This window comes from Pseudophryne corroboree, chromosome 5 (genome assembly GCF_028390025.1).
Source record: "Pseudophryne corroboree isolate aPseCor3 chromosome 5, aPseCor3.hap2, whole genome shotgun sequence".
NCBI lineage: Eukaryota > Metazoa > Chordata > Amphibia > Anura > Myobatrachidae > Pseudophryne > Pseudophryne corroboree.
This window is the reverse complement of record NC_086448.1, coordinates 553,999,284-554,014,109: the sequence shown is the minus strand read 5'-3', so window position 1 is coordinate 554,014,109 and position 14,826 is coordinate 553,999,284. Positions and strand designations below refer to the sequence as shown.

The 14,826-nt window shown below is 42.2% G+C and overlaps 1 protein-coding gene across 2 annotated transcripts in view; it reads right to left on the bottom strand.

Annotated features, from left to right (window-relative positions):
• Window positions 1-207: 207 nt before the first annotated feature.
• Window positions 208-14,826, bottom strand: part of CDKAL1 (CDK5 regulatory subunit associated protein 1 like 1) — a 1,663,077-nt gene continuing 1,648,458 nt past the window's right edge. For both annotated transcript variants that reach the window (XM_063923244.1, XM_063923245.1), the window contains exon 16: window positions 208-2,375. In XM_063923244.1, the coding sequence (XP_063779314.1) occupies window positions 2,184-2,375 (192 nt within the window). In that variant the 3' untranslated portion in view covers window positions 208-2,183. The remainder of the gene's footprint in view (window positions 2,376-14,826) is intronic.

Below are 14,826 nucleotides of genomic sequence, written 5' to 3'. Positions count from 1 at the left end.
CAAAGCAGTCAGACAAACTGAAGGGTAACTCATGCACAGCAGGAGATGCCACATCTAAATGAGGAGAAATTAATCAGCATTTGTGTTTTCTGCTTTTAAGTGGCATATAAACAGGAGCGTTTTCCTTCATCTATCACTTAGCAGGAAATTCTTAAAATATGGCTTTGTGTAATCATGCTAATGTAGATTAAAAGAACACCATAGACATACTTTTTGTCTATATTTTTATTTCCACACATCACATTTTACAACTTCCATTTTCAAGCCTATTAATAAAAATATTTGTTGCTATCAAACACAGGGGATTAGTTAATAAAAAGGTGCAATTGGACAGACAGAGTAAATATAGCAGCCAAATCCTCACTTTTCTTAAACTGTGTACACACTAGACAATATAGTGGATGATGTGCCCGATTCCAACACAACGTTCACAATATGGTGTAGTGCATATGCACTATGTCGCGGACGATACGCGCTCTCGCGCGTCGTCAGCGACATCGCCCGTCGGATGTGCATACAGCTGGGTCCCGTCGCTGCCAATATCGCTGTGTACACACATCGTCTAGTGTGTACCCAGCAATAGTCTTCATGCTATACACTAAATTAATAACCTCTGAGACTAAACTGGTTGATATGGGTTACAATACACTACTGGTCTTTGCACCTTTAAATACCCCTTACAAAGTGTGACAACTAGCAACACTGAATATGCCACTTAAAATATATTTAAAACAAAAAAAATAAAAACAAAAGCAGGAGAATATGAATCCTATCAGAGAAGCCACATTTTAGAATGGAATATATCTGGTAAATGTCTGTCATTAAAAAATGTTTTTGAAAGTCCGCCGCCCTCAGTAAGAGTTGGGACAAATATGTGGTGCTTCTTAATGTTTGTTCTCACACATATTACTTTACATTACTCGGGTAACAGGTTTGTCCTTCAAGCAATTGGCTAAGTGTTTACATTGCAGAAATCAGTATAATTAAAAAAAAAAAATGCACAATTTCATTCAACTCCAAAAAAGCTTTTGCTCTCAAATTGCACATTTAAATTATAGACATGCGAGTTCGGATTTACCCGGATTTCAAAATAGCATTTTATTGGCTATCTGGTTGTCACGTGTTTTGGATATCCAAAAAGAAAAATCCAGATAAATCCGAACTTGCGATAATTTAGCATTAACAACAGAATAAGCCTGAATCGGCATTAAATTCAATTAAACTAACTGTGCAGAATTGTAAATTGAACAGGTCAACAATACAGTTCTCCAGGTAAAAATCCACATAAGAAATGCATTTGTCAGAGTCAGCTATCGATGGCTCAGCAGATCAGTAGGCGGTGGGTTAGTACTGCATACTTCACACTTTCACAGTTCAAAGTAAATGCAGATGGATGTTTAGGGAAAAGAAAAAACCCCTTTGAGCAATTCATTTCTATTGGAGATAATGCAGATTGGTTTCCAGCATGGAAACTAATCGGAGAACATGGCACTGTAACACACCGCAGGTCTAGCTTTTACTGTATTATATACAAGAACCACAGTAACACAAGTGCAATCAGATTATTTTTGTTTCTAACCAAATTACCCCAACATTGCTCAGTTTGTGGAGCCAGAGAGATGAGCAATCTCATCAAGGCCAATTGGATTTTTAGAGAGCATGCTGGAAAATCCAGTCATCTGATGAGAGTGCGTCATTGGCTAACAGCAGTCCTTCAGCCCAAGCTACTGTCAGCCTTATCAACATGGGACCACACTGGACAATTTGTACCATTAGGTTTTTCATTAACTGAACATGGGCTTGACCCTGGTCATTCCGTGACTAGGCCAATTGGCTGGATTTGCATGTAAATGGCCAACATTACAATCTGAGCACTTTAACACTAACCAGTGTTCACCTCGCTGCGCTATACAAGGTGTTTTTACAGACTACAGTTTGCACATACTGTAGCACAATTCAGAAATGCATTATAAATGTAAAGTTGTGGCTGTATTCTGAATACCATATTCCATCATTTCCTGTTGTTAATTGAAAGAACATTAAGTCCAGCATATGAAGCTATCTGTACAAATGATACACTAATATATGCTGGACAAAAACAAGAAAAACTGACACCACACAATACTGTACTGTAGCTTACTGATCTAATTCAATTCTCCTGTTATTTCTTAAATATCAACATTTTAATTTCCTAAAACCTCTCTGTCAAATAACTTTAACCCTAAAAAAGCGATAAGGACAGCTAGCACAGCGAGAATGTAGAGAACCGTTCTTTCTCTTCTCTCTCCCCAGGCAGTCTGGAAGATGGCTTGGTCATGTGCTTCTGCGGGTTTCCCACTGGAGCTGGCACCATTGTTCTGCAATGTTTTGGACTCCTGCAGAGAAAGATATCCGCATGTTATAGGCTTGCAAATGGACACTTTGAATTAAACCATATATTGATACTTTGTCTTTGGGAAAATGAATGTAAAAACAAGTGATCGGGTGCACAGGTACATATCAGGTATGGAAGGACAAGCCCTACTCACAAGTGTTGGGAATGGTCATCACTGGGCTACAATTTCACTTCTAACTCTGCTGTTTGCAAAAATACCCCTACACATTACACCACTAAAGGCGTAATTGTTAAGATGTAGGTGGGTGGGTGTCAGATGCAATTGCACCATTATTGCCTCCTCCCTGCTGTACAATGCTGTGATGTATAGCATATTGCAGCAAGGGGCAGGACCACAAAGATGCAATTCACTTCAAAATCAAGCCTTGAACTCACACTACCTGTCGGAACACCAGAAGAGCAGGCAAGTATATCTAAAGGAAGACTCTGTCTCCCACTCTCTGCAATAATAATTGCTACACAGTTATGGTACAGCAGACACATTGCTGTAGATCTCATCTTATTTTTACAAACACAATACTCACAAATAAACATAAAGATATTTTATTTTCATTCATAATATTCCATCTGCATCCACTGAAAACCTTATAGCACTCATGGACCATACTCTAAGACCCTCTCTAACCACTTGCACCATATGCCAAGTAACATTCTCATCTAAAATGTCATTCTACTGACATAGCCAAGGACAGTCTCACTTTTGCTACTACATAAGGAAGTTAATGTATATAAATTCATATGTATTTATAGATTTTAAAATGAACACTAACAAATTTACAAATATGAACCATGAAGTTAAAATAAATTGTTTAATTGTCATCAGGTGATCTGACAGAATAAAAAATCAGAGACTCCGTTACTGGACCTGCCCCTGAAAATGATTCCACCAATCAATCCTCCTGCTGCATTCCTGCCTAGCTGTCAGTCACTGCCTGCCCTTGTAACCTAACAGCATGGTGCAAAGGAGTGGGAGAGGATGGTGGACAGATTAAGTTAATATAAACATGTAGATTATTCATCTCAGTAATACAGGGTATTTGATATATAATAATGTCCAACAGTGGCTTTACTTATGCTTTAAAATAAATCACATCTGACTATCTTTTAAATAAACAATTCTGTGAGAAAATCAATTCACAGCAGGAATTTGAAAAGAATATGCTTAGCTAACAAAACATTACTGTTTGACATTATCTAAACTATACAATGGCTACATTCCACCAAATAGTCTATGACACCTAAAGTAATTTATAACTTGTGTTGTCTCTGGCCCTAAATGTTAGTTATAGCTCCAAGAATTTTACACCTTGGATCATTTACTGTATTTCTTACACTACTCTCTGTTAACAGTATTTGCGGAACATATAATTAGGTTGTTCTGCCTTCACTATGATGTTTCTTAACCAAATTCAGACAGACAGCATAACTATCTCTATTTTTCAATAATCCCAATCAGATGTGATGATATAAAAAACGGAGTTTATTGTGCAATAGAGGAAACAGGTAACACTGTAAATACAGATAATAAAATACAATTACAATAAGCGTAGATAGGATCAGGGATGGACTGGGGTCTCTCCGGCCCTAGCATACCTGCATTCGCGACCAGCAAGTGGCGCATGGACACTGCAAATGGGGGTGTGCCTCGAGTCAGGGGGCATGGACTCATAGCACGCCCCCATATTGCTAAGCAACGGGGCACCACAGGTGGCGGCGGCAGCGGGGGCCAAACCAGAGAGCCGACATTTGCCAGAAGTGCCAGATGGGCAGTCTGGCCCTGGAAAGGATAAAGCAATGCAAACATATAGACATGTAGGATGCAGAAACATGAACAAAGTATGTAAACATTACTTAATCACATGTGAAAAGGATTGGCTGCAGTTACATGACTGACTGTCAGATCTATGATGACAGATTTAAGTGTAGCATTCTCCGCTTGCTGGGGAGGGTTGGGTGGGAGATAGTCATGTCACACCTCTCAGCATTCCCCACATGTGACCATCTCTCCATTCACCAAGTGTTGCAGAACAGTCTTCCCTGCCTGCTGGGAGGGATAGTCACGTATTACCTCCCAGCATTCCCCATGTGTGGCCTTCTATTTGGTCACTAAGTGCTGCAGAGCAGTGTTCCCTGATTGCTGTGGTAGGGGGTTGTTATACCTCCCAGCATTCCCCACATGTGGCTGTCTCTCCAGTGTTACCTGCCTGCTAGGAGAGGCAATTATGTCACACCTCCCAGCATTCCCTGAGCACTAGTGAGGATGGAGGATCTGGACTCAAGATACATCAAGTATAGAAGTATAGAGGACAGACAGTTGGATGGACAACTGACTGAAGGTGAGCTGCGCTTTCAGTACTGTATAGTGAAAGTGAAGAACCAGTGCTTGCATGAAAATCATAATTAACAAAAAATAAAATTAAAATGATTGGTGGCAGTAGGCACACACCTTGGCAGCACTAGACATGCCCATTCCAGTGGAGCACTGCCGAGAGAGTTCAACATTTTGTTATAGAGCCCACAATGGTTAAATGACCTATGAATGGGTTTATTCTATAGCACTACGTAACCCAGCTTCTACCCCAAGTACCAACCATGCCAACTGCACTCCAAAACTTTAAATTTGCAATCAATAAATTAAAAGAATTTTACAGAGAGTCACTAAAGCAACAGGATGTCGTTAGTCATACCCTGGGGCGGGTGAGAAGAGGAGGGAGGGTAATGGAAAAGCTTCGGTGTTCACTCAGGAAACACAACCCAGATATGGATCATTTACTTTACAGCAATCTGTTTATAGACTATCTGATATAAACATTCCACCATCTAATACTCTGCTCTCACAATGTATTACACAGAAACATCCATTCAGCTAAGACTACAGAATACACCTTCAGCAGCATGAATTAGTAGGAACTCAGGGACAGACTGGCCCAGGCACCATTGGAGGGTATTTGGCTGGCACTCAGGTAGCAATGCATGTGGCTGCGTCATTCATTATTACAACATTGGCTGGCCAGCTAGTGATGATCTTGGCCTATGTGGCTGCGTCGCTGACTATTTCAGCATAGGTCCTAGAAGAGTCCCATGAGAGCAGTGTTATTATGGTGAATGACGCAGCCACATAAGCTGCAGTCACTACTACCTGTCCAGACAGCTGCTTCCCATAGACAGAGGTCTGCTACTAGGTTCCTGAACCCCAACCCCCTGCACTGAAGACAAGAGGACAGAATTAAGAAGTGAGATAAGACTAAAGAAAATAAAAAAGAAGTATGGTAGGAGATAACATTAACTTTGTTCAAGGTAAATGCGTAACCCCCCCCCCCCCTCTCTCTCTCTATATATATATATGGGTGTGATACTCAGGGTTGACAGTGTCTAGGTCGGTACCCATTGGTCGACACCCATTAAGTCGACAGTGCCTAGGTCAACATGAGATGGTGTCGTTTCCATAGGAAAGTGACCGGGAACCCCAATTAGTGCACCATGTCCCCTCGCATGGCTCCCTTCCCTCATCATGCAAGCTACCGCTCCCAATCTTAGTCCACATGGATCATAAAGTATGAAAAAGTAAAAAAAAGAAAGAAAAAGAATGTGAAAAACCCAGGTCAACCTTTTAGCATGTCGACCTAAGTGGTGTTGACCCAGAGTCCGGATAGTGTATGTATATATATATATATACACACGCACACACACACACACACACACACACACACACACACACACACATATTCACACATTACTTTTATTATGAGTATATTAGTCTTAGCTAATGCAGCTGCATGGTGTGCTGCAGATATGGGGCTTAGCACCACTGGACACATGTATTGGTGGTAGTTCCACCGCTGACTTTGCTCTATTAAGGAACAAGAGTAAATGCAGTGAAGGTGAAACAGGTATTCACTGGAGATGAGCTGAGAAGAGCATAGCGTGTTTGTAGACATATTTTGTTTATTCATTAGATATTACATTTCATTTTGAAAATACTACACTATGAATTACTGTTTTGCTTTTATTATTATGCCATCTATGGAGTTTACTCATGATTAATGTGGAGGCCTAAAAAGTTACAGTTGATGAGCACAGGAAACATCCAGTCTGGTATGAGGCCTTTTTGAATACATTTTAAATAATTTGCCTATTTTTTGTGCATTTATCATATACAGTATGGTATTTTACTATATATGTATTATTATGTCTTCATGTGGACACATCTACATTGAGCATTGGCTGTGGATTGACTATCACTATTTAGATGATGAAAGATTCAGAAAATTGACAGATGAGCATATTTTTCATTATTATCTGGTATGCAGATGTATATAATCACTATCCCTTTCTACACCTTTTTTTGTTGTTGTTCACCTGCAGTCTTCAACACTATCTATATACAAAATATATATATGTATATATATATATATATATATATATGTATATATATATATATATATATATATATTCTTCATAGAGTCCAGAGGATACACATGGCTTCTGAATGAACATTTACATGGTTAATGGGGTGGTCTCCTCCTTGCTAAATCCTATAATCCTCCACCTGTATGACACTGGCTCTAAATCACACTGTGCATTTCTTAGCAGCAATTAGCTCTGTCTGTTCATTTCTTGCCTTTGATATTCTTTCCCCCCAACATGCTAATAACTGTTTACCACCCAGAAATGCTGCATCTGTGTGGGGTGAAGAAGACAGACAGTGCAGAGTGATTTTGTCTGTGGATTTGGATGTAGTGTCTGTGTCATGCTGTTCGGAGTAGAAGCTCACAGCTTTGCTGTACTGGTGCACTGCAAATTAATTTTCCTTCAGATTTCATTCAATCAGGGATGTTCATTATGCTTGGAGAGGGAGAGACAGAAATTACACTTAACTGCCATTCAGCTGCCTCCAGGAAGGCTATTATGTGAATGTTCCAAGATTAGTAGGAACAGCAAGTATTTTATTTCTGTGTACGCCTTACACGGTGTTGATTTGTTTTAGTTTCTGTTTAAAAGATACAGCTGTGTAATAGTAATTGTGCAAAATTTGGAACTGTACATTTCTAACAATGTTTTCAGTCCATTTTAGTGAAATATCCCCTAGTGCTGATTTATTAGCAGATATTAGTCATTGCTGAGATTTATACCCTTCAATGAAAAGCAGAACATAGAATTGTATTCATGGTTTGTGTATTGTAATGGTAATTGAAGCAATACCATATAAAGGAAAACTAAGCTATTATTTCAATTGTTTCATTTTTATAAGTACCAAAACTAATGAAAGGAAAAAAAAAATCATATTTCAGAGGCCTAAAGGAAGACTAGAGACGAGAATACATTTATGGAAGATACACAGACGAGTGCTCAAAGCCTTAATAGAAGACAATTCATGGGTTTGTACACCGATCACTAGTAAATACAGGGCAATCATGGAAAGTCTTCTGCAGCTAATCTTCCAAACCCTGGCAACAGCATCTTATTGCTTATGTAGACAAACTGTCTCATTGATTGCTAGGGGTTACTACCCTGCAGCTGCATGCCAGATATTCACCTCCAACGCTGCCCTGCCCCGTGTCTGTTTAGAGGAGGAAACAATGGGGAAAGTGGAATAAAGAAGGTGGAGAGCACAGCCATGCTTCAATGCTTTCTGAGAATAGACTCCTATATTTATACATTAGACATTCAAACCTATTATCACCGAGCTAACTGAGGACTGTGTTCTGATGAAGGTATTTTTTATTACATCATCCCATGATATGAACATTTTTCATTCTGATTGGGATAACAATAATTGGTGGTAGTTCATAAACGCTTTTGGGCCACTGCATCCTTTTCCATAAACCTGCTTAATTTAACAATTAAAATTCCACTGAGCACCAAATCCTCTAAACCACAGGTTCTCAAACTCGGTCCTCAGGACCCCACACAGTGCATGTTTTGCAGGTCTCTTCACAGAATCACAAGTGAAATCATTTGCTCCACCTGTGGATCTTTTAAAATGTGTCAGTGAATAATGAATACACCTGTGCACTTGCTAGGTTACCTGCAAAACATGCACTGTGTGGGGTCCTGAGGACCGAGTTTGAGAACCACTGCTCTAAACCAACGGTGTGGTCCCTCTCAGGAACCACTGCTGTAATTTATTCATACAGTAGTTATACTATTAGATTATATGCACAGAGCAGTAGTACAAACCTCTGTGCCTGCAGTGCAAACTTCAGTTGGGATACAATGTTCAAAAATAAATAAACTAAACAAGACAAAACAATTATCTCTTTTGAAATAACAAAACTGTTTCTTTAGAAACAAGGGTACTATGTAAATGTTACTATTTACATAGTACCCTTGTTTATAAAGAAACAGTTTAAAGAAACAGTATAAACAAACACTTCACAAATATCAGGAGCCACTGGATTAGGTCTATAAATAAATACAACCAATGCCTGGCTGCCAGTGACTGAGCTGCTTTAATTAAAAGAAGGTTGCAGGCTACAAAACACAAGCATTTTTCGCTAAAGAAATGTAGCATTTAATGTATGTATGTATACAGTATCCCCCTCTAAGAGATCCATGCAGTTTCTGTGTTCCTATCACACAAGTATTTAACAGCTGTTCATAAGCCTGTTGCAGCATTATATAGACCAGTGGTTTCCAAACTTTTTTGAGTCACGGCGCCCTAGAATATCAGAATTTTTTTCACGGCACCCCTAGGCCAAAAATTTCTTATTGAGAAATTTAGAAAGAAATATTACATTAAGTAGATCGCGTTTATATGTCGTCCTTAGGGTCAGTTGTGTGGTGAGGGACAATATTTGCTTCTGTTTGGTCACAAATTTTATGATTGGCAGCCACCAGTACTGGTTTTGCATATTATATTGACAATGAATAATTTGAATTGGTCCTGGACCACCAACCCAGGGAACCCCTGCAAGTGTCCCGAGGCACCCCAGGGACAGTGGCGTAACTAGAAATTTTTCTCCCCCAAGCCAAAAAACTCTTCGGCGCCCCCCCCCCCCCCCATAATTGGCACTAGGAAAGGGACAAACATGTGTGCGCCGAAGGCGCGCGGCGCCAAAAAGGGGGGTGGTTTTGTTTAAATGGGCGCGGCTTCGCATAAAGAGGCGTGGCATTGCAGGAATAGACTACCTTATACCCCAGTTTTGCAACCTGCACGCCCAGACGTTAGCCACCACAGGAAAGAAAAATAATCCTGATTCATGCCCCTTCCATTATTTGTCATTTTTCCTCCTTATAGTAATGCCCAGTATACATTATGCCACATACTGCAAAGGCCCTCAGACATTATGCCACACACAATAATGCACATGACACAATATGCACACACCGTAATGCCCCCGACACATTATGCCACACACCGTAATGTCTGTGACACATTATGACAGGAATCGCAATGCCCGTTATACATTATGCTACACACTGCAATGCCCCTGATACATTATAGCACATACCACAATGCCCATGATATAGTATACCACACACCGCAATGTCCGTGATACATTATGACACACACCGCAATGTCCGTGATACATTATGACACACACTGCAATGAACCTGAGACATTATACCACATACCACAATGCCCATGATATAGTATACCACACACCGCAATGTCCGTGATACATTATGACACACACCGCAATGCCCGTTATACATTATGCCACACTGCAATGAACCTGAGACATTATACCACATACCACAATGCCTGTGATATAGTATACAGACACCGTAATGCCTGACACATTATGCCACACACCGCAATGCCCATTATACATTATGCCACACACTGCAATGACCCTGAGACATTATACCACATACCACAATGCCCGTGATCTAGTATACCATACACCGTAATGCCTGTGACACATACCGCAATGCCCGTTATACCCTATGCCACACTGCAATGCCCCTGAGACATTATACCACATACCACAATGCCCGTGATATAGTTTGCCACACACCGTAATGCCTGTGACACATTCTGACACACACCGCAATGTCCGTGATACATTATGCCACACACCGTAATGTCCATTACACATTAAGTCCTACATTAAGGCTTCTAATTACTTTTAAATTACCTGCTCGTTGCCAGGGGTTTCATGCTCTTGGTTCCATGCACGGTGCCAGGGGTTTTCATGCTCAGGGTGTCATGCTCGTTGCCAGGTGTTTCATGCACTCGGTGTCATGCTCGTTGCCAGGGGTCTCATGCACTGGGTGTCATGCTCATTGCTAGGGGGTAGTGCTTGTTGCTAGGGCTGTGCTCCCAGTGCCACATATGTCCTCAGTGCCAGATATTCCCCCACGGTGCCAGGTACTCACATGCCCCCAGTGCCAAATATAGCCTCTCCCCCCAGTGCCAGATATTCCCCCACAATGCCAGGTGCTCACGTGCCCCCAGTGCCAAATATAGCCCCCCATGTGCCAGGTACACATACAGTGCCATATATGCCCCCTCAGTGCCCCCCCCGGTGCCATATATGCCCCCTCAGTGCCCCCCTAGTGCCATATATGCCCCCTCAGTGCCCCCCAGTGCCATATATGCCCCCTCAGTACCCCCCAGTGCCATATATGCCCCCTCAGTGCCCCCCCAGTGCCATATATGCCCCCTCAGTGCCCCACCAGTGCCATATATGCCCCCTCAGTGCCATATATGCCCCCTCAGTGCCTCCCCAGTGCCATATATGCCCCCTCAGTGCCATCTATGCCCCCTCAGTGCCCCCCAGTGCCATATATGCCCTCAGTGCCCCCCAGTGCCATATATGCCCCCTCAGTGCCCCCCGCAGTGCCATATATGCCCCCTCAGTGCCATATATGACCCCTCTGTGCCCCCCCAGTGCCATATATGCCCCCTCAGTGCCCCCAGTGCCATATATGCCCCCTCAGCGCCATATATGCCCCTCAGTGCCACCCCAGTGCCATATATGCCCCCTCAGGCCATATATGCCCCCTCAGTGCCCCCCCCCTGTTCCATATATGCCCCCTAAGTGCCCCCCCAGTGCCATATATGCATACCTCCCGCAGTGTCCCGCGATGGGGGGGGCAGTTGGGAGGCTCCTACAGTCACTGCTCTAGCAGTAGTGAATAGACGCTGTGCGCATGCATACAGCGTCTATTCAGTGCAGACAGTGGGAGAGAGGGCATGCCAGCAGCTCACAGAGCGCTGGGCATGCCCCCTCAGTGACGAAACGGGGGCGTGGCCCGCGAGCGCGGGTCCTCCGCGAAGCCACGCCCCCTTTTAATAGGACACGCCCCCGACACGCCGGAGACTCAGAGGGACACAGGAGAGGCGCACGCTGTGCCCTCCGTGTCCCTACTTCACAGCGGGGGGCTAGTGACAACAGATTGACATGCGGACGTTCGTCCGCATGTCAATCTGCTCTAAATCAGTGGCGGCGCCCCCGCAGCCCCTCGCCCCCAAGCCACCGCGAGGGCTGCGGGGGCAGTAGTTACGCCACCAGGGAGCCACGGCACACAGTTTGGGAAAATCTGATATAGACAATACTGGTGAGAGATACATACAGTAATGATTAAAATTATCTAGAAAATGCTATTATTCTATACCATTGTTGGATATTACTCTTAAAAAGAGTTAGCAGCAGTATCACTCATTACTTGTCAATGTCATGCACGTTACAGGTATATTCCTTATTGGTAATCATTGAGACCAGTAGTGGAAAAAAAAATCAGAAAATAGAAGTTAACTATTTTTATACATTTAGGGGGGTATCCTATTAATAGCAATAATTTAGCGCTGCTTATAGGTTCACCAAGAGCTATGCAATTAGCCCCAATGTGGCACCTTCCTCCCCTTGATGCCAGCACCCTCTCCCCCCCCCCCCCCCCCCCCCCCCGGTGCCGGCAATAAGCAGCCGACAGAGCAGCGATAACACATGGTATTGGGAACTTATCCAGGATACTATGTGTTAACGCACTATCACGGGCCGACAAAAATGGCCTCTAATTGTATACTGCAATAATAACCATCGGTAAGAAATCGGGATATCAGCCCGTATTTAATCGTCCAAAAATTATCTCTTCTAATTGGATACACCCATATCCTACTAAACCAATTAAAAAGTCCATCTGACCAATCCATTCCGAGGACTGAAAGGTATACGATTCATTGCTTTTGCAAGACTGTAAACAGTCAATAAATCCCAATGTAGCTCCCTTCCTAATCTGCTGCATAAGCTGTAACCTGATGGCATGACTTATTTTCCAGGTCTTTGAGTAATGAACATATCCTACACAATAAACTTACATACTTAAAAAATGGGGGTTTAAAATATTATGCCAGATTTAGTTAACTATGTATTACTTTTCCAAGGGCCACCTAGCCAAACATTATTACACATAAACAATCCTCAGGACATTTTATTGTGGTCTGAGGTGTAAGGTAGATCAACTACATGTACAAACTAAATTACAGGAATATTAAGAAAAGGAATCAAGTAGTAGTATGTAAACATTGAATATTAAGAAAAGGAATCAAGTAGTAGTATGTAAACATTGGGATAGCACACATCAGTATTATGGATGATATCAACATGTTAGCCTACTACTGTAGATATCTATGCAAGAGATGGACATACTGTATATAATTTAATAAAAAACACACGCACTATGCTAGTTCTGGCCTTATTGGAATCACAGTATTGTGCACATTATTAATACAACACTACAAATGAAAGCTGGCTTCACTAGAGAATCACATGAGCTTACATGGAGAGACACCAAACGGATTTCACGATAGCTTTCCATGGCTGAGTACCGTAATTAAAAAAGAATCCCAAAGCACAATAGAAATTAATAACTAGCAACAGACATGTTCACTTCAGAAACCAAAATTAATTAACCTCTGTATCCACCATATCTGTCTTATGACACACAAACATTTATTTGTCCATATACACAACAAAAAATCCCAAGCGCAAGAAAGTCGTCAAGTGATTTTAGCTCTCGAAGACAGAATGATTGTCTAAGGCAACACTTATAACTTTACTCACCAAAACTTTAATGGATTGATGTATCAAGCAGTGAAACGTGGAAAAATGGACCGGTGGAGAATTTGCCCCTAGTAACCAATCAGCTTGTATCTATCATTTCTAGAATATTTGATCAATATTACCTGTAAGCTGATTGATTACTATAAGTAACTTCTCCACTCGTTTCACTACTTCATACAACTATTTTGCAAAGAACAGAAGAAGAAAACTGCTGCGCTAAGGAATGGATTATTCCCACATATTTACTCAACAAACTTCACTGCTATAGTATATGTGGCCATTAACTCTGCGTAAATATTTATTACAATTCACTATTATTCTGCCATGGTCTTGATTTTAAAAAGGAACTCCTGTAAAAATAGCAAGAAGGACCCTGGGCTCCACTAAGCAGAGAGGGGAACCTCACTGAGAATGTAACTGGGAATGATGATTTATGCAAGGCCATGGTAGAAAAGCAGTTATGAAAGGTCCCATGTACTGTACACACCAGGGGCGTAAGTTAATACCAGACGCCCGGAGGCGAAAAAGATCATATTGCCCCCCCACTCTGCCCAGTTGAGGTATACACACAAAACCACATATACACGCATACACACACTTACATATATAAAAATACACACCCAGCCACATTTACACACAGCCATATACACACACACACACACACACACACACACTATACCACTTATACACACATAGCCACATATCTACATACTCACAGTCACACACACACATGTCCCCACACTGACACTCTCCTCCATCAGTTCCAGACTGAGCTGGGCAGCTGCGCTGTCAGGGGGGCGGGCTGGCGGCGGGCGGCTGGGCGGCTTTGAGCCATGGAGTGTCATGTGGGAGCCGGGCTGGCGGCGGTGGGCGGCTGTGAGCTACTACAGCGCTCTACACAGCCGCTGGCCGCCGAGACAGGAGCACAATGTGCAGCAGGATGGCCACTTCCCTCGCCTACTGCTGCACATTTTCATTTCCGGGTCAGTGGAAGAAGTAGCGGTATACCATACCGCCCCACTTCGACCACTGTATATATATGTATATAGCAACAGATGACGGCGGCACTCCAAGGCTTTGAAATAAATCAAACAGCTCTCCAAGCTATGTTAGTCAACGTTTCCTGATGAAAGGTACAAATAAAGCGCACCTGAAACGTCAAAGCCTTGGAGTACCGCCCGTCATCTGTTGCTGTGTGCTGGTCCTTGTAGTGCCGTGTAAGGGCACCCAGGTACTATTTTTCTTAGAAATTGGAGTTCTGGTCATATCTACATCTGATTTTATACATATATATATATATATATATATAAAATAAGAATTTACTTACCGATAATTCTATTTCTCGTAGTCCGTAGTGGATGCTGGGGACTCCGTAAGGACCATGGGGAATAGCGGCTCCGCAGGAGACTGGGCACGTCT